The following is a 20,006-nucleotide window of genomic DNA, read 5'->3' on the forward strand; positions in this document are numbered from 1 at the left end:
TTTGTTTTGGGGCCTGCGTGCCAAAGTCTGTCCTACACATTGTTGGGTTCAGGTCAAGTCTGGCATTCCTAGTTTCTGCCTGGAAACATATCCTTCATCTTTAACCTGCTTACACGGCTAAAAACATTCTACTCCCATTTTTAAAGGACGCTTTAAAAATACAAGCCACATCTGTTTCACTTGATCTGCATTCAGCAACACCTCAGGACACAAAAAGTGATGCAGTCTGCCAGGCAAGCACTGGGAAATTTAGGGGCGTGGAAACTGACAAGAGTCTCTGTTTTTCCACCTTGAGGATTGTGGTGCCGCTGCATTTGGTGAGGTTGACTGGTTTGCATCCGCCTGGGATGTCTCACGCCAACATCCACGCTTGGGAGGCTGCCTCTCATGTAGTCGCAGGCGTCACTGTTCAGTCACTCGGCTTTTGTTGAGTGCCCGCTCTCTGCAGGGCGTCCTGCATTCGTGTCCGGCCAGGGTCTCTGATGCAGGAAGGGGCACACAGAAGCAGAAGGCGTGGAGCATTGGGTCTCAGAGGATTCCTCTTCAGAAGCCCAGTTGCTGGGTGTGTTTGTCTCTTGTTATTTTCTCAAGGCTGCTGTCAGCGGTTAGGCACAGCCCTGGAGCCAGAAAGCCGACAGCATCTCCTCCGGCTGAGCAGTGTTTAGCACTGATGGGAGTGGGCTGGGGGGGCGGGGGAGAGCCGGTTCCCCCTGCTCTGGGACAGTGTCGTGGGAACCCAGGACTGAGCAGCACAAGTGCATGGGCGCGCTGAGGGCCGCTGGGCTTTTTGTCAGTTCTTTGAAACAGGCATGATGTGGTTATCATCACCTTGAACCGCAGGCTGGGGGAGGTCCGCAAAGGACTTATGCACCACTTTTACGTTCCCAAGTCCTTTTAAGTTGAAGGTTCACTTGGTGCAGTCACTTCTCTATTCAGCAGAGTGAGTTTACAGAATCAGAGCGCCGGGCCGCCAAGAGCGTGTGAGGATGGCTTTTCCAGTCCGCTGATTTTCCTGTCTCTCTCTCTCCTGCAGAGTTTCAAACATCCAGCAGCAGCTGGCCCAGCTCGAGAACGAGTCCTGGCCCGGCATGGCCGAGGCCGACCGGGACCGGCTGCAGCTCATCAAGGAGAAGGAGGCGCTGCTGCAGGAGCTGCAGCTCATCATCCAGCAGCGGCGGCCGGCCGAGGACGTGGCGCGGCTGGAGCGGGAGCGCAGGCGGCTGGAGGAGGAGCTGCAGCGCGCGCGGGCCACCTCCGCGCAGGGCGCCACCGAGAGGTAGGTGGGCGGGCTCGCTGGAAGGGCCGGAAGGGCCGATGGGGCCTGAGGAGGGTCTGGATTATTACTCAGTGCAGCCACTCTCCGGGCAGCCCCTTGCCAAGCAGAGGCTGGGGGGGAGGCCTGAGCACTGCCCCACCCCACCCCCGCCCCCGGGACCAGCTGCTCTCTAGGCGAGGCTCCTGGTGCCTGCTGAGAAGTGAGCGGTGATGGAAAAGGGGGAAGGAGCAGGAAGACCGGTGACCCACCCTTGGCAGTGCAGGTGTTGGGTGCTTTGCCCTGAGCAGGCTGGGCCTCGGGCAGAAGGTGGGCAGGCAGGCGGCGCTGCAGCTCTGCTGCCTGGGGAACAAGTCCCTGCTGCTGACATGGCAGCGTAGGGGACACCTGCCTACTGCTTTTATCTCCGACTTTGATTGCCAGCCAGGAAAGCCTGCTCTTTCCTCCGCAGTAGGAAGTCGGCAGGCCGGTATGGGTCTTTTTCCTTGATCTTGAGGCTCTTTCTCTGCTCAAGGCATTTGAAGCCAGCGTGGTGTCTTTTGTATTCTTTAGCACCAAGTTGTTCAGCCTTTCATAGTGTGCCACATTTCCATTTGCCGAGCATGATGATCTTGCCGTGGCAAGGCTGGGTCTGCTGTCCACATTTAGCAGCTGACGGAAGGTTACCTGTGGATAGCTGCCAGGCTTGGGAGACCCCCGCATGTTAGTGCCCTGGCTCCCTCAAGCTCAGTGTGTTAACCTGATCCTAAGCTGGCTGTGGATAAGCATTGTCTACATACAGCGTAAAGGACACCTGAATAGTGTCATCTGTTCAGATGCTCCTAGAACTAGTGTTTAGTCACATCTTATGACTATTCTCTATATCTGTTTGGCATTCTTTATGCTTGGATATTCCTTAGTTCTCTTTGTTTTGGGGTGTTTTTTTGAGACAGGGTCTCACCGTGTCACCAGGTTAGAGTGGATGGTGTCATCCTAGCTCACTCACTACAACCTCAAACTCCTGGGCTCAAGGATCCTCCTACCTCAGCCTCCCGAGTAGCTGGGAGTAGAAGCACATGCCACCATGCCTGGCAAGTTTTTCTATTAATATTTTTTGTAGAGATGGGGTCTTGCTGTTGCTCAGGCTGGTCTTGAACTCCTAGCCTTATGCCGTCCTCCTGCCTTGGTCTCCCCGAGTGCTAGGATTAACAGGATCACTCCTGTGCCACTGCCTGGCTTCATTGGTCATCTTTGTAGTGGATGAGTCTGGCTTGGCATGAGGGGCTCACAGCAGCCTTGGTGGGGGGAATGCCATGGCGTTCAGAGAGGAGTGAATTTGATTTTGCCTGAGATGACGGCATGGCCTGTACTCTCAACCAAGAGTTGATTCTGAGTCTGGAAAGGGATCATACAACTAAAGTTTTCTTCTATGATCTTGCGCATTTGTATTTTTTTTAGTTAAATGTTACCTCCTGTTTTGCCCTTAATGTTCTCGTGTGTACGTTCTGCATAGGAGGGCCTGAGAGTTCTGTTGGTTCTCAGTTAAGGGGGTGGATTTTGTCCCACAAGTGCCACCTGGTCCTCAGGACCCCATACCCATACTGTGTGGCTGTGGCTGCCCAACATGCACCAGTACTGTGATCCTAGGGGACAAATCCGCAGGACTCTACAGAGCCAGGGTTACCCTGATGCCTGGGTTCAAGGGCTGGGACACCAAAGCTGGATCAGCTGTGACCCAGATGGGTCTCTTATGGGACCAGCCCAGGTGCTAAGTCCTGGCACTCAGCCCTCAACTGGACCAAATTGACCCAGACGTGTTTCCTGAATATGCCACTAAATGACCTTGGCCAAGGAGGAGCATACACATATGCTAAGCACGTTCATGCCGAGTCTAACACTTTGCTCCTGTGGGCGTCTCTGTCCGTGACCTCCACTGCATTGCAAGGAGGTGAGGCTCCTGCAGCTCTTCCCTTCCTGGGCCTGCTGGATGCAGGGACCGTTTCTCCATGTCATTTGCTCCCTTCATTTGCTTGAAGATTGGTGCCCCCAAAATATTTGTTTATTAAAGATAACAAATAAACCCCCATTATGTGTTAATATTAATAGCATTTTTCTGACTCATAACGTTTTTGAAACAAAAAACTAGTGAGAAGAGTCGTATTATTTTACATTTCTATTAATCTCTTTAGCATCTGGCTTCCTAGAAGGCAGCATTTGGGCATTCAGCTGTCGCGATAGGCCATTTGGGGTGAATGTATGAAGAGCCTGCTGCCTACCGCCGTGCAGCTGGGAAAGAGGGGGGCCCCGAAAGAGTCTCAGGGATCTCTGGGGGTCTTTGGGCCACACTTGGAAAACCATCAGTTTTAATATATTTGACTTGAAAGTGGGTTGGGTAGTGGCTCTAAGTTACACCGATATTCGATGGAGTAGAAACTGTTGGCATGTCCGTTTCCTTTATTGGTGACAGCTGCTCTCTGTCCATCACTTGTCATTCACCACACACTGTCTGTGCAGCATCAGTTCTCTGAGCTAGAGACCGTGGACTCCACGGTTTTGATTTGTAAGTGAGGAGTGTTTTATTCTAGAGGCCAATGTATTTATTCTTGTGCTCATTCTACAACTGTTTATTAAGTGTGCCTATACATGTCGGGCTCTATTCTAGGTGGAGGACTTAATGTAGTGGGGACAAAAGTTTATTCTAGAAAATTAGAAAGTAGAAAAAAATAGAAGGAAGGAAAAAAATTATTTCCAACCCCATGACCTAGAGATAGCCACTGTTGCTATTTTATTTGCTTCTAATCTTTTAATTGTATAGATTTTAGAGTTAGATTTATTTTTACCTAGAAAGGAGTTTAGGATGAGGGAATCTGATTTGTTACAAGGAATTCCTACGTGCTCTGCATTTGAAACCGTCATCTAGGCCAGTCATCTGTTCTTCCACCCCACCCAGCCTCTCGCCCATCCACTCACCCATCCATCTGTCCATCTGCCTGCGGCGGTTCACCCACCCACCCACTGCCCTGTGCACCAGCAGGTCGAGCTCCTACAGGCACTGCTCAGGGGGCCCAGGGTGTATTTTCCAAATAGGACACAAACAGTCTGTTATCTTGGCATTCAGGACCTAGGTACTTTTAGAATTGATAGTCATGCCAACCTAAATCAATTGTGGGGAATTTATAGTTGAATGTCTTATTATGAAAATATTCTCCCTATCTTTCAAATCCACCCATTGGCTGTTTTCTTTCCTACAGGATTCTACTTCAGGAAAAAAGAAATTGTCTACTTATGCAGCTAGAAGAAGCCACCCGCTTAACATCCTATCTCCAGTCCCAGTTAAAGAGGTGGGTTCTTTGAAGTGAGCAAACTGCCCCGATTCCTGGGTGGCAGTGCCACGTGCACGAACTGCAGAGTACTCGTTAGCTTGGATTTTCTCCTGCTGGGGTGTGGAAGCCGAGTGGTGGTAAACGCAGGATGGAAAAGTGGACACAGAATTTTAAGATGCTAACTTGGGACTCGGGGAACGTAAGGAGTACCCACTTTGGCTTCGGGATAAGTGACAAGTGCGAAGTCAGATTTATGCAAGGATTGCATAATCTAAATCAATAGCTTCAGGAGGGTGCATATAGGCACGTGCACATTTTTATTTTGGGTTTTTTAAAGGACATGAATACTTTTAAGATAAGTAAGATGTGGGTGCTCGCCAATAGCTCCGTGTTCGAGTGCTCACTGTGGTGGGAAGCGCAGCGTCAGGACTGTCTCTGTGGCGTTTTCTCAGTTATTCCTCCCAGCAGTGCGGCCAGGGGGGACTGTTACCACCCAGTCCCCGGGGGCGAGGGGGGCTGAGGCTGAATAACTTGAGCAAGTGTGCCCCGTGTGCCCAACTAGCGTGTGTTTGACCAGGGCCTCGAGCTCAGGCTCCGGTCTTTGCTGTTGCCCTCTGCCCGCTCCTGTCACTCACACGCAGCAGGGAAGTCCCCGCTCGGGTGCAGGCTGCGTCTCTGAGACCGCGGTGCTCTGTCGTTTCAGCCTGTCTGCCAGCACCCTGACGATGTCCTCGGGGAGCAGCCGCGGGTCCCTGGCCTCCAGCCGAGGCTCGCTCACCTCTAGCCGCGGGTCCCTGAGCTCCATCAGCTTCACCGACATCTACGGCCTCCCGCAGTACGAGAAGGCCGACGCCGAGTGCGGCCAGCTCCTGCGCTTCGACCTCGTCCCCTTCGACTGCCTGGGACGGGATGCCCCCTTCTCAGAACCCCCGGGCCCCCCAGGCTTCCACAGGCAGAGGCGGTCCCTCGACACGCCCCAGTCCCTGGCCTCGCTGTCCTCCCGCTCCTCCCTGTCCTCTCTGTCGCCCCCGAGCTCGCCCTTGGACACGCCCTTCCTCCCCGCCTCGCGGGACTCGCCTCTGGCGCAGCTGACGGATGGCTTTGAGGTGCCAGGCCTGGGTGCCCCGGACAGACTGCGGGCTCAGGCCTCCGCTTTGGGGGACGAAGATTCGCAAGCCACAGTGTCCCTTCAGCCACACAGATTCCCTGGGGACAGGGAAGGACCACACGAGCGAGGACCCCAATTGGCCGGGACTCCCATGGGTGGAAGTAAGTGTTAATGGATCCTCCAGGGAAGGCAGGTTTCGATCCAGGGAAGAAATCGTGGGCAACCACATTGAGGCTGGCTGGCTTTCAGGTACATAGTGAGCTTTAAGTTTAGGAATATTTGATAGGATTAGGAAAAGGGAATACATCTGCTCTAGTCTTTCCAATCTGGGCTGGGGAAAGACAATTGAAATTGGCAGACAGAGTGGTCTTTTCGGGGTATTTGGATTTTAGAATGTACTTAATTGTTGAAAACCAGGGTAAGACCCAAACCGTCTTCCACATTCAGAGGCTGATGAAGATGTGTTAGGACCTTAAAGAACTCTGCAGGCTGTGTGCCAGCATGGAACATTCTTTGTGTGCCTGCCTAGAACCAGCACTGGACTGGTGTCTGGTTCAAGCCCAGTGGAAATCTCTATTTCGTTTGTCCCTTTGACTTCATCTCTTAATTTTTTTGTCCTCAGAATTTTTTTTCTTTAAATTTTTGAGACAGAGTCTTGCTCTATTGCTCAGGCTGGAGTGCAGTGGCATTATCGTAGCTCACAGCAACCTCAAACTCCTGGGCTCAAGCGATCTTCCCTGCCTCAGCCTCCCGAGTAGTTGGGACTACAAGTGCACACCACCATGCCTGGCTAATTTTTCTAGTTTTTTTATAAAGACAGGTCTCGCTATGTTGCCCAGGCTGGTCTCAAACTCTTGGCCTCAAGCAATCCTTCTGCCTCAGCCTCATAAAGTGCTGGGATTATAGGTGTGAGCCACTGTGCCCAGCCCCTCATAGTTTTTGAGGATGTCATTCTTTCAAATACAAAAGTGAAAGTAATTGTGTCATTTCAAGAGATGTGCCTGTAGGCACCGGTCATGTCTATTCAGATCGATTTCTCTGGGATTCTGTAAATTGAGGAACACGTGGCTACATGGAGCTTTATCTGGTTGGTGTTAATTCAGCCTCCTTGATGCCAGAATCTTTCAGCTTATAGCCCACTTAGAAAACCAAACTACTGTTGGAGAGAATAGTGACCCTGTGTGCTTTTTCAAGCCAGCCTCTGGCAACTTTTAACTTCCTTCGGTTTTAAAGAGGATCAAGAACAAGGTCTCCCATTCCTAAAGTTCAGCTCATTTAATCAACTTCTATTTGCACAGCAAAAATGTTTTAGACACCCCATTTAGGCAAACACTAGATAATTTGTGTATATCTTGGCTGATACAGTGAATCTCAACCAGGAGTGTTTTTGCCTCCTGCCAGAGTGGGGGAGGGCGCTTGGCAGTGTCTGGAGACATTTTTGGTTGTCACAGCTGGGAGAAGAGGGGTTGCTACAAGCATCTAGTGAGCAGGGGCCAGGGATGCTGCTGAGCATCCCGCTGTGCACAGGACAGCCCCACAGTAAAGAATGATCCGGCCCAAAATGTCAATGGTGCTGAAGCCGAGAAACCCTAGTAACATACTACTGAGTATTTATGCAGCAAAGGGTAGAAATAAAGCTAGAATACAAAACCAGTGTGGTGTAGTGGAAACAGCTAGAGACTAGCAACTTAAAGATCAAGATTCTGTCCCCTGCCCTGTCAACTACTCGCTGTGCATATCCTTGAACTCGCTGAGTCTCACCTTACCTGCCCCTAAAGGAGGTGATCATTATGGTCTCTTCCATTCGCCACCATTCTGTTATCCATGAGATAGACTGATTAATAAATTGAGAGATTGGCTGATTGGTAGATTGAGAGACAGGCTGATTGATCTATCTATAAAATAGTAGTCTGTTAGCACTTACAGAAGCTATTATGTTCTGGGGCTGCCCCATGGCTTTATGGCATCTCTATTATTTTGGTGTCTTTCTCTCTGTGTTTGCAAGCACATTTTGGTATCCCCATATACATTGTTTCTATAATTCTCATATACAAGTAACTTTCATTGGCTTTGTTCTTTATAATCTTAGAGCCATTGTTCCATGTTCATTCCCTTCACTCAAAAAAGAAAATACACACTAAGGACTGAACTGCACATCTGTCATTGCTTAAGCTTACTTTTCTCTTAGTCTCCCTCCTCTCCCCATCACCAACTTCTCTTTAAAGGATGAGATTTAAGAATATGAGTCTGGTTATGCATAAAATCCACACAAGGCCCAAGGGACCCTTTGGGCCAGGGGAAAAACAGGGTGGAAAGAAGAACAGACTAATTTCTTATCCTGATTTCTTTATCTTTCCTTCCCACTCTGTGGTGGACATTATTGGTTCAAACTTCTTAGGCTGGAACATATTTGCATGCACAACGTTTAGAGTCTCCAGGGGTCTTCAAACTACAGCCCACTGAGGACATTTATCCGGCCCACCTGGTGCTTTTGCTGCCGCTGCCTATCCTGCTTAGCAGCCAACTTGTCCCGGGCCCACAGTGCGCATGTGTGGAATGTGCACCACATTCTCCAATGGTCTGAGGGACAGTGAACTGGCCCCCTGCTTAAAAAGTTTGAGGACTCCTGGCCACCAGCAAAGTGGATATTTGTATGACATTTATGGTGAATTCTTGTGTGATGCTGCTATCTGGTGGTGAATTTTTATATGCTGCTGGTGATGATTTCTTGTGTTGCACTGCCATCTGGTGGTGGTTTTTTATATGACACTTGTGGTGATTTCTTGTGTTGGACTGCCATCTGGTGGCCAGTTCTTATTATTACACGTGTGGTGAATTCTTGTCTTACACTGCCATCTGGTGGTGGATTGTTAGATTACACTCGTGGTAGATTTTTTTAAACAACACTGCCGCCTGGTGGTGGATTCCTGTAAGACATTGTTCTAAGGACGCATTGACTTTTATCCTTAAAAAATGAAATAATTGACCCAGTTAATGGGTCTTGTTGGGTGCTTCGAGAGGGCTAGGTTGAGTAACCAGCTTCAGGCATGGACACAGGGGGCTCCTTGCCTTTCTTGATTCTTGTTGGAACTCCTAGGCCCTGAGTCGTGATAGCTTCATAAAGTTAGATCTTGGTACCCATCATATTACCCCACTCTGTCATTTATCAGTCATGTTGGAAACAGTGCAGGTTAAGCTGAGCCCCAAGCAAGTTTTAGTAAGATAAAACTCAGAATCACCCAAACCTGCAAAACAAGCTCTGAATGATTTCTTCCGTTAGGGTTTAAATTGGGGCCAGAAGGCAGGACAGAGGTAGGCAGTGTGCTGTAACCTGGAACACAATTTACATTTTTACTAGTTTTGTTTTTCTTGGTTTGCAAGTCAGATGTGTGATGATTTTAGAAGACTTTCCTATTTTCATCTACATGTTAGTATTTGCTAATCAGAATCCATAAAAATCTTGACTTTGCTCATCTATTTATTGATATTTGTATTATATTCATACTCTGTTAAAAACAATTGGCTTAAATTGTACAGTTTTTTCACTTTGTACTTTTTTTTTTTTAATCTCTTTTCATGCGGCTCAACAGAAACGTTCACCGTAAGTGGCCTTGGAATTCCCTCATTCACCTTTGTTGCTCCAGCTGTGGGGACATCTTTGTGCAGTGAATTGATGTGCTTAGGATGGCTGGAGTGTGGCCAAGGAGGGCATATCATATAGCTTCACTTTCATGTAACTTGTTGTCATTATTGTCATTACTTTACCATTGATATTCACGATGACTGCTAAAGTTGTGTAGACCTTTAACTACTTGTTCCCTCTGTATGTTTGTTTCCAGAGTGTAATGGCGTTTACTATTTTAACATGCCAGCTTGTGGCTTTGTCCACAGTGTGGTTTTCATTGTACTTTTTTCCTTTTTCTCAAACAGTGTTCATGTCCTTGGGTCTCAGTGTTTGTCTGTCTGTAATGATGGGTAGCTCAGGGATTTTTGCGATGAACATTGGAAGATTTTTTATGTCTTGCTTCCTTGGCATTTCTCCCCATCGTCAACCTCACTGCCGTGGGGCCCAAGAGCAGACTCGGGTGTGTGGGGTGGGGTCTTCACGCGTTTCCTCTCGGCAGTTCCGGCTTCTGGTTGCCCTGTGAGCTCAGTGCCTCGGCCTGGGCTCCATGCGGATTAGTTCCTTAATTTCCTGTCTGTCTTCATTGACTTCCATTGTAAAGGCGAGGGGGAAGTGTGGTCAGAATTACACTGTCAGGTCGGGTGAGCTGGAGGGGCTGAGGATTGTCACCTGAGGCATTGAAAGGCAGTGTGCCGAGGGTCAGGACGTGGAATGGAAGGAGTAGAGGTCGGTTTTGTTTGCTGGGATTGAGTCAGCAGACTGGCAGGTTCCATCTGTAGTTCCGGGCCGGGGCTTTGGGTCGCTCCATGTGGCAGGGAGGCAGAGGAGGGCTGGACTCGGGAGTCCCTGCCTGCAGTGACAGCTGGAGGAGAGAGCCCGCTTCCATCCCGGGCCAACGGGAGAGAAGTAGGTAACGCCCCCAGGCTGCCATTGCCAACTTTTGTCTCTAGGTGACATTGTGAGACCAGTGGCCATGGGGCAGGCCTGTTTTTTGCTCTGTTTAACGTGTTTGTGTTTACTTGTCATGAATGATAACTTGGTGAAAAAGATGGTGGTCATCCATGGACTCACCATTTCCTTCAACTTAGGAATGGACAGATGTCAAGACTTGGAACTCATGGAGCTTAGATAGCCCAAGAGAAGTGCAGCAACCACACAGTGACCCTACATTGTTAGTGGCAGACCCGTTTGGGCAGGATGTCGCCAGCTCGGGGCTTCCTGTCTCAGTCTTCATTCTAACGAGCCTGCCCCTCTATGAAACGCTAAGATTTCTGTGCACACATCCACATTTACCATAGAAAGATCACGTGTGCATTTCCATTGGTTTTGTTAAAAGGAACTTACTGCTGTGAGGTAAGGGGTAGAAACAGTTGTTGTAATGTTGAAAGGGAACATCTCAATGGCTGTCTTTGCTCTTGACTAAAATAGATGTGAAGCATGACACTAAGCTGCCCCTAGTGCATCCTCTCCCAGGAAGCCAGTTCTGGAAGCAAATCTGGCCCCAGGGACCCGGGGAGGGTACTGCAGTTACTGAGACAGCCAGTCTGAGCCCTCCTTCCTCCCCTGAGGGCCACAGAAATCTGGGGACATGTTTTTGAAGAATGAGTCCGGGTCCAACTGTGTCCTCTGTTTTGAAGGTCACTAAATTTTGTTAGGGTTTATTTGGGAAATTAAATTTTTTCCTGATTATAAAGACAGTATTTTATTCTATAAATGTGGAAAGTGCCAAGCAGCATAAAGGAGTCAGAAGTGCCACCGCTTGGCAAGCGCAGTGCGTGTCCCCATCTGGGCTGGCGTGTATTTCGTGGCATGAGAGCCCTTCTCACAGTGCGTTTTCAAATGGGCTTCTCACCATCATCTTCGTTCTCTGGGCTCACTGAAGGAGTAGAAAGAGATTTAGACATCCAGGTGTCTTCCAGACAGTTTGAAAGCTCTTAAAGAAGTAGCCAGAAATCCATTTCTTCGATTTTTCAATATTAAAAAAAGAGAGTCGAGTGCAGGGTGTTTATATGTATGTACACATTGTGGTGTGTCACTTGGAACACTTGGTGACTTAGTATGTGCTCTACCTTAGAGGTCCCTGGTCCCCTGTGCCGTCATTTCCTGACCATGGGTATGTCCCTTGTTTGCAGCAGTGACTCTTCGAGAAGACAGTGCCAAGAGGTTGGAGAGGAGAGCGCGCCGCGTGTCCGCGTGCTTGTCGGATTACTCACTGGCCACCGACAGCGGGGTGTTTGAACCCCTAACCAAGAGGTTAGAAGCTGATCTTGTTGTTCCCTTCCCCAGGCATAGACTTTTAGCACAATGTTACCATCGAGTACAAACCAAGGGTCCATAATGAAACTTTTATGTATCAAAACTGTTTCTATATCCAGGGGTAGAATATTTTTCTACTTTCTTTCAACTTTGAGAGGTTGGGCTTTAGAGACCTGCAAAGCAAACCCCTCTGGCTTCTATGTGGCATTTGGAGGCTGGCTGTCATGTCACAGTTCTACGATGACTTCTTTCTCCCTGGCCCAGAAAAAGATAGAGCTGAACAAGGTGGATCAATGTATGGGAGAGACCTGCTGTTCTAGAAAGGACATTCGTTAGAAATTAACTCCCTCCTGCCCTTTTTTCCTTAGATATAGGAATCACTTTGCAATGACAAGACACTTTTTGGAATTCTGTGCTTTATTTTGATTGGACATTTTACTCACTGCAAACTTTTTAAAAGTTAATTCTTAAACATTTCCCTGAATATTATATGTGGTTTTGAAAGGTATATGAAGTTCTTTTCTCTTTTTTTGTAACAGACAGGGTCTTGCTCTGTCACCCAGGCTGCAGTACAGTGGTGAGATCATAGCTCATTGCAGCCTCAGACTCCTGGGCTCAAGCGGTCCTCCTGCCTCAGCCTCCCAAAGGGCTAGGACTACAGGCATGAGCCACCACACCCAGCCCAGAGTTATTTTCTTAAAACAAAAATACAAAAGAAACACCAGCTTGTAGGCAGGTACCCAATGAGATACCTCCATGGATTCCGGGGACCTGTCATGTCCTTTCAGCCACTTAATGTCTTTATTTATGTTGCATTTTAATAAAGCTCTCTCTCAAGACAAGAGAGCTTCTGCATAACCTGCAGTAATCAGTTCGCTGTGGACCGAGCAGGGTGGGTTTCTGATTGTGCTAGGAGCGAAGATGCCGAGGAGTGTGCCTGCGGGGACGTGTGCGGTAACGAAGACCCCCAGATCCACGTGGGCATCCTGTGAGTACTGAAGACTCCTTCCCTGCTGTTCTGACAGATGCTCTGTGGTAGGTGGGGGCCCACGCAGTGGCTCACACCTCTGCACACAGGCCAGGCGAGATGGGGGACCCACGTGACCTGCGTGCTGCTCCCTCACCCATGCCCCACCCCAGGCTCTGAAATTCACAGCTAGTGGGGTCCTTCCCTCATCCCCAGGACAGATGCCCAGGCGGTTTGCAACGCGGCACTGTTTGGTTTCTAACTGCAGTTTCGATAAAGGCAGCAGCCGCGAGCTCCTGCGAGCAGGGCAGTGCGAAGCTGACATTTGAGGCCAGATGGATCAATCTTTGTTATGAGGGCATCCCTGACCTCCACCCACTAGGTGCCAGCAGTAGCTCCCTCCACTTGTGACCATAAAAAATGTCCCCAGATGTCGCAGATGTCCCCTAGGGTAGGGTGGGGCAAATCCCCCACAGTTGGCGGCCACCATGGTAGCTCAGTCAGAAGGACGCCTCCACCACGGGGAACTTGCTGTCCGTGAACTCCTGGTCCATTTCCTAGGCACGACGGCGCCAGCGAGTGTCTCCTCGTGCACGTGCTGCAGCTGAAGAGCCCCGCAGGGCTGGCGGTGAAGAAAGACTGCAAAGTGTGAGTGACACCCCGGGGCCTCGCACCGCCTCCCGGGCGGTGCACGGCTTGGGAGGGAAGGGGCACTTTGGGAACCTGAGTTTACAGGAAAACACCAGGGATAAGTGTCTACCTGAGGTATGGAGGAGTACATATTTGAGGCAGGAGTAACATTTGAGGCAGGTGAAGGTAACAGAATCAGGCTAGTCCCATGCCGTTGACGCTAAGGAAGTCCCTACCTGTCATTGGTAGTACTTGGGCTGAAAATGTCCTCCTAGGTCCCAGCAATGGGTGGCAATGAAGCAGCCACACTTGGCCCTGTGGTCCTGATGTGCGCTAAGTGGCCTCTGGCTGGGCCCTGGGCGTGCTCAGCTGACGGGAGGAGAAGGAAAAGGAAATATGTAGTGGGACCAGTTGGGGTCACCTGGTGACTTTGGCCTTGCTAGTGGGATCGCTACCTCTTTGGGCTTCATGGCCCCAGAGAGGTGCCTGACAGAGGGTCCCACTTACTCAGGCGGGTGACCACACGTGTAATGGCCCGTTCACATCCCAGAGTGGGGCCCCTTCTGGGCGTCTTCTCTGCAAACTAGTCTTCTACAGGCCTCGGAAGGCCCTGCTGTGAGTGGCTGAGGACCGCCCTGGGGTCCGGCATGGCCTGCTGGTACCTTCGCACAGCTCACAAACATCCGAGCCTTCCTGGGCGAGTTCCAGGCTGGCAGCTGAAAGGGCAGGAAACACAAGGTGACCCAGCAGGGGAGCTGTGCCGAGAGCTCAGGCGCTCTTGCCCTCTGCCACCTTCAGTCCTGCCTGCGAAGTCTGTCTCTGCAGGCGACTTCCACCCATCTCCAGGACTTGCCAGTTCTCTGGGAATACTCTTTTTTTTTTTTTTGACATGGAGTCTCACTCTGTTGCCCAGGCTAGAGTGAGTGCTGTGGTGTCAGCCTAGCTCACAGCAACCTCAAACTCCTGGGCTCAAGCAATCCTCCTGCCTCAGCCTCCCGAGTAGCTGGGACTGCAGGCATGCGCCACCATGCCTGGCTAATTTTTTCTATATATATTAGTTGGCCAATGAATTTCTTTCTATTTATAGTAGAGACGAGGTCTCGCTTTTGCTCAGGCTGGTCTCGAACTCCTGACCTTGAGCAATCCGCCCACCTCGGCCTCCCAGAGTGCTAGGATTACAGATGTGAGCCACTAGGCCCGGCCTCTGGGCTTACTCTTGGTCAGGAAAGGAGCTTTCTCCAAAGGGGTTTGACACTCTGCCCATGGGCACCCAAGAGGGCAATGGTGTGGGTCCGTGCGTCCCCAGGGAGCACTGCCTGTCTCCCCTCCTCCTCCTGCTTCCAGCCACATCCGTGTCTACCTGCCCCCGCTGGACTCGGGCACGCCCAGCACATACTGTTCCAAAGCTCTGGAATTCCAGGCGCCACTGGTGTTCAACGAAGTTTTCAGAATCCCCGTGCATTCCAGCACGCTGACGCCGAAGTCTCTGCAGCTGTACGTGTGCTCGGTGAGCCTGCAGCTGCAGGAGGAGCTGCTGGTAGGCGCGGGCTGCGGGCCTCCCCCACCTGTCTCTTCTCTGTGCTGTCGTCACCCTCTGTTTCTCAGTTTTTGTCTGTCTTTGTCTTTCTGCCTTTCTCTCTCTTCTCTTTTGTCTCTATCTCTGCTTCCCTCCCTCTCTCCCATCCTCCCTTTTCCTCGTGGCGGGTTGCTTTGACATTGTCACTATGCTAAGTAATCTCTGTGGCTAGGAACACAGAAAGGGATGTATATTATCTCAGCTAATACTTGCAAACCCCCATGAGATAGCTTCCGTGTTATCCCCACTTTCAGCAGGGCTAACAGGTTTAGCAAATAAAGATATAGGGTGGTCAGTCAAATTTAAATTTCAGATAAATTATGGATATTCTTTAAGTATATTCCATGTCTATTTGAGACTTGATTAGACTTTTAAAAAATCCATTTTTTATTTGAAATCCAGATTTACCTAAATGCCCTGTATTTTATGTGGCAACCATAGAATTAGGGCTGCAGAGAGCTGGCGGTATGTCCTGGGTACACCAGCCGTCCGGTGCCCAGCCAGGGTTTGGAAACTGGGGGTGATTTCTCTCCATGGCTGGAGTTTTCCCCTTTAGTCCCATCCCCTGAGCCCCAGAATTACGGGGTGAGAGTTCAGCAGTGCTTTCTCATTTCAACAGTCCCTGAGAGAATCAGTGGCTCTTCAAGTGGCAGAGCCCTGGGCCTGACCCAGCGCTCCAGGCTGCCCCTGTTCTGCCCCTGTTCTCTTTCGAGCACTTTCTGATTGGGCCGAACAAGTGACCGGGGTGCCACCCCCATTAGGATCTTCTGAGACCCCTTTCATTGTGCTGCAGTCCTTTTAACAGGAATGAAATATTTTATGCCTTTTTTGGTTAAGATTAAAGGGTGAGCTTGGTATTTTAAAGGACTCCAGTTGTTACGGTGAAATCATGCCGTGCCTGTTCTGGCTTTGTTTGACACCCCTAGGGCATTGCTCAGATTAACTTGGCTGACTACGACAGTTCCAGTGACATGCAGCTGCGCTGGCACCCCGTCCAGGTCTTCACCAGCCCCGAGCCGCCGAGGACCAGGGAGAGCGGGTGTGCAGGCGACAGCTCGGCAGGGGACCCCGCCTCCAGCAAGACGGTACTTGGCTGCGCTTTAAGGAGCTACTGCTTTCGTGGCTCTGAGACTGGCTTTTATTTGGGGAAGTCATTCATGTCCAAGAAGCATCTGTGTAGACTTAAAGGCAGAATGCCGTGGTGATGAAGATAATTGAGCATCAAGGGAGGTGATAAGCGTGGGACACGTTCATGCTCATGGCCATTGCATGAGAATGCCTTTTTCACGCAAACTTGTGCATGGTCATGGGTGGCATGTTGGTCACTTTTACGTTTGGGCCCTGAGAGCTGTAGGAAAAGGCCACATAAATGCCCCCCTGCTGAACAGAGGGCCGGGGAGGGGGGATTAGGGGCTTGGCGGTTGGGTGGTGGCCCACCTGCCGCGTGGCGGGGCTGGGGCAGCGCTGCACGGCTGAGGGCCTGTCTCCTGCAGGACGAGGTGGCGGCGCTGCTGGCCAAAACCACGGCGCAGCTGCAGGCGGTGGAGAGGGAGCTGGCCGAGGAGCGCGTGAAGCTGGGGCGCACCGAGGAGGAGACCGTGGAGATGGCGCAGAAGGAAGAGCAGGCCGAGGCCGTGTCGGAGCGGTAAGAGCCAGCCCGGGCCACGCCATCCTCCCCGCGTCAAAGGCGCGGCGACCCCCGGGCGATAAGCTCTTGAAAACCTGCAGGGAGATGAGGTGGCCAGAGCCGGGCAGCCGTGGCCCTCCTCGAGGCGCGGTTGCTTTTCTCAGCCACACATCTCTGTAGGACGTGCCGGGCGGTTCTTCCGTCCCCCTGCCCAGAAGCTGGGGTTCTGGCGGGGCACTTAGTGCTGACCCGGGCTGTCCCCTAGCACTCATGCGGGCTTTCCACCCCCTCCTGTCCCAGAGTTTCCCTCAGGAGTGGGCTCTGGGGTGACTTTGCTCTGCCAGCGTCAGATACGGTAAGGTCCCTTGCAGTTCTTGGGGAGTTTTATGAACAGCTTTATTGAGATATAATTATCTGCCGTACAATTCACCCATTTAAACTGTGTGATTCAGCGGTTTTTAGGACAGTCACAGTCACCGCTGTCACCACAGTCCATTTTAGAGCATTTTCATCACTCCCAATGGAAACCCCACACCTGTTAGCAGTCACTGCCATTCCCCTCCCCCAGCCCCTGGCAGCCATGAACCTGCTTTCTGTCTCTGGAGTTGGCCGTTCTGGATGTTTCCTCAAGATGGGATCATGTCACCTAAAGCAGCCCGTGGGCGAGCCCTCGCTCTGGGGAGACCTGCACGAAGCAGCCGAATAGCTCAGGAGAACGAGCTGCTCTGGGACCGGCTCCTGTCGGTCCTCTCCGGAGCATTGTCATGTTGCTTTGCTTCCACATTGTCCCAGAAAGAGCAGCCTCTTCCCAGAGCTTCCCGCGTCCTCCCAGTGGCTTTGCCTGAATGTAGTTAGAGGGGAGTTTATTTTCAAAAGGGATAGCGCACGGCAGAGAGGGAGGGCGTCGTGTTCAGGGATGGACAGGAAGTGGTTTTCTGGTATCTTCAGCAGCTGTACTTGGTGATAAAGAGAGACCCCTTTTAAAGAAAGTCCTTGAAGTGTTGTCTTCCTCAGGACAGACAAATGCACCTTTACTTCATGAGAGAAGCAACCGTCTTCAATCTTTGGAAAGAAATAGGTTTTATCACGTGCCTCTACCACTGTGCTCTAAAAGCTGCACGAGGCCGGGCGTGGCGGCTCACGCCTGTAATCCTAGCACTCTGAGAGGCCGAAGCGGGTGGATCGCTCAAGGTCAGGAGTTCGAAAGCAGCCTGAGCAAGAGCGAGACCCCATGTCTACTAAAAATAGAAAGAAATTAATTGGCCAACTAAAAATATACAGAGAAAAAAAAAATTAGCTGGGCATAGTGGCGCATGCCTGTAGTCCCAGCTACTCGGGAGGCTGAGGCAGAAGGATCGCTTGAGCCCAGGAGTTGGAGGTTGCTGTGAGCTAGGCTGACACCACGGCACTCACTCTAGTCTGGGCAACAGAGCGAGATTCTGTCTCAAATAAATGAATGAATGAATGCATGCTGCACGAAAGAAGCCCCTTGAATGACCATTTTGTGGGCTTTTAGGAGCTGGCAGGCCGACTCGGTGGATAGTGGCTGCAGCAACTGCACCCAGACCAGCCCCCCGTACCCGGAGCCCTGTTGTGTCGGAGTCAACGCCATCCAGGGACATGCATTTGCTGGCCAGGCAGATCCTTACCGCCCTGAGAAACTTCAGCCCCCGCCTCTTAAGGTGAGTAGGAAACGTCAAGGGGTTTCACAGAGCTCCCCGGCATTTGCTGTAGGATAGCAGGCACTGCCTTGGAAGGAGGGGCTCCTTGCCCCCAAATCCTTCAAGGCAGGCACGAGGGGGCGGGCAGAGGAGATGCTGTAAAGGACGCCTGAGCCGGTGGGCTCACAGGCAGGAGGGGAACGGTGTGGCTGGCCTGCAAACTCACCCGGTGACGTGGGGTTGTGGCACGTGGGGAAGTCCATATTTTACTGGGAATTGAGGAAAAGAAGTGAATGGTCTACGGTCTGTAAAGGCCTTAAAATGAGCACAGCAGCTGTGGTAGAAATGTCTGCACTTTAGATTGCAAGGAAAGGCCAGCTATGCTAAAAAGGTGGACTTTGACTCCTTCCCATGCCTGCATGTGCTGATCCACTCCTGTCTTCAGGAAGTTTCCCGAGTCCGGAAGGTTTTGGACTCTTGTAACTACTCTTCCTCCTTTGTAACATTGCGATCAGCAAAGCGTGCTTTTGCCCCTTCTCGTCGTCTGATCTTAGCTGTGCTTGTCACCACATCTTCAAGGAGGAAATCTGTCATGTCCCCAGTGACAAATGTCGGGGCCCAGTGAGGTTGGAAGACACTGTACCAGTGCTCTTTTGAGACTTCGTTTCCCAGACTATTCAGCTTACAAGAACATGTTATCACCTTGGCCCCTGCCCTCACCCTGAAACACAAAGTAAAATTGTCGCCTCAGGCGGCGTCCCAAGCTGCAGCCCCTACGGCAGGCCCGGAGTAGTTGTTCTGTACCAGGCTGCCAGTGACTGTCCTTGTTCTCTTCTCTTAGACCTTGACAAGCAGCAGTCCAAATCATGGTGAGTGGCCATGGGAGGCCAGTGTGGTGTTTCCCCCTCCCTCAAATTTTAATTTCAAAAACCTTTAAATCAATGGAAAAGTTGCTAGAATAACACAACGAAACCTGTATACCCATCACCTAGATGCCCCAATCGTGTGTCCTTTACCACATCACGCTCTGTCTCTGTGGGCGTCACACATCCCTCCCATCCTCAAGAGGGAAGCCAAGACAGCGAGGATGGGTCATTAGCGTCTGAGAGTGTTTCAGATAGTCAAAGGGGCTGCTGGACAATAAGATGGGTGGTAAGGGGGGTTCTCAGTTTTAGAGAGGCTTGCAATTTTAGAAAGGGTTTACATTTAGAGATGTAAATTTATATTGACATTTTAGAAAGATCAGGATTATAAAATGGTGCAACTGCTATGGAAACAGTATGGCAGGTCCTCCAAACATTACAAATAGAACTACCCTGTGATCCAGCAATCCCACTTCTGGATACGTATCCAAAAGAATTGGAAGCAGGATCTCGAAGAGATATTTGCACACCCGTGTTCATGGCAGCGTTATTCACAGTGAGCGAGAGGTGGAAGCAACCTAAGTGTCCATCAGTGGATGAATGGATAAACTCAGCCTTTAAAAGGAAAGAAATTCTGTCACCTCCTATGCCATGGATGAACTTTGAGGACATCATGCTGAGTGAAATAAGCCAGTGTGATATTGTAAAATATGTATTTGATCTTTGACCTGTTTTCTGGCATACTGCACCTAAAATCCTTAGAATCTCCAAAATAATGTCTGTGTGTATGCTAACAAGTTGACTGCTGGCTGGCAACCCTAGGTAGCTTCAGGCTGAGGCTGGTCACCTGAAAAGACCCAGGCAGGACTAGAGGGTTGGGACTTTCAGTCCTACCCCCAGCTCCCAAGCAGGGGAGAGGGGCTGAAGGTAGAGTTGGAGTTGATTACCAATGGCCAATGGTTTAATCAGTCATGACGCCTCCATGATTGATTGTCCTCCAAAAGGATAGAAAAAAACATTTTAATTTGATTTTTCCACTCTCAGAGCCAAGCACAAAAAGACAAATGCTATGTGATTCTGCTCATGTGAGGTACCTGGAGTAGTGAAATTCACAGGGA

General features: G+C 50.5%; 1 protein-coding gene across 2 annotated transcripts in view; it reads left to right on the plus strand.

Moving 5' to 3' along the window:
- Positions 1-20,006, plus strand: part of WWC3 (WWC family member 3) — a 117,678-nt gene that overhangs the window by 87,680 nt on the left and 9,992 nt on the right. Inside the window, exons 9-18 of one of the 2 annotated variants that reach the window (XM_012784852.2) lie at positions 1,034-1,276; positions 4,504-4,593; positions 5,279-5,844; positions 11,441-11,561; positions 12,478-12,552; positions 13,093-13,179; positions 14,506-14,698; positions 15,664-15,822; positions 16,231-16,382; positions 17,881-18,046. In XM_012784852.2, coding sequence (XP_012640306.2) covers positions 1,034-1,276; positions 4,504-4,593; positions 5,279-5,844; positions 11,441-11,561; positions 12,478-12,552; positions 13,093-13,179; positions 14,506-14,698; positions 15,664-15,822; positions 16,231-16,382; positions 17,881-18,046 — 1,852 coding nt within the window. The remainder of the gene's footprint in view (positions 1-1,033; positions 1,277-4,503; positions 4,594-5,278; positions 5,845-11,440; positions 11,562-12,477; positions 12,553-13,092; positions 13,180-14,505; positions 14,699-15,663; positions 15,823-16,230; positions 16,383-17,880; positions 18,047-20,006) is intronic. The other variant, XM_075999434.1, reaches the window with a different exon arrangement.

The sequence above is a fragment of the Microcebus murinus genome, chromosome X, assembly GCF_040939455.1.
Source record: "Microcebus murinus isolate Inina chromosome X, M.murinus_Inina_mat1.0, whole genome shotgun sequence".
NCBI lineage: Eukaryota > Metazoa > Chordata > Mammalia > Primates > Cheirogaleidae > Microcebus > Microcebus murinus.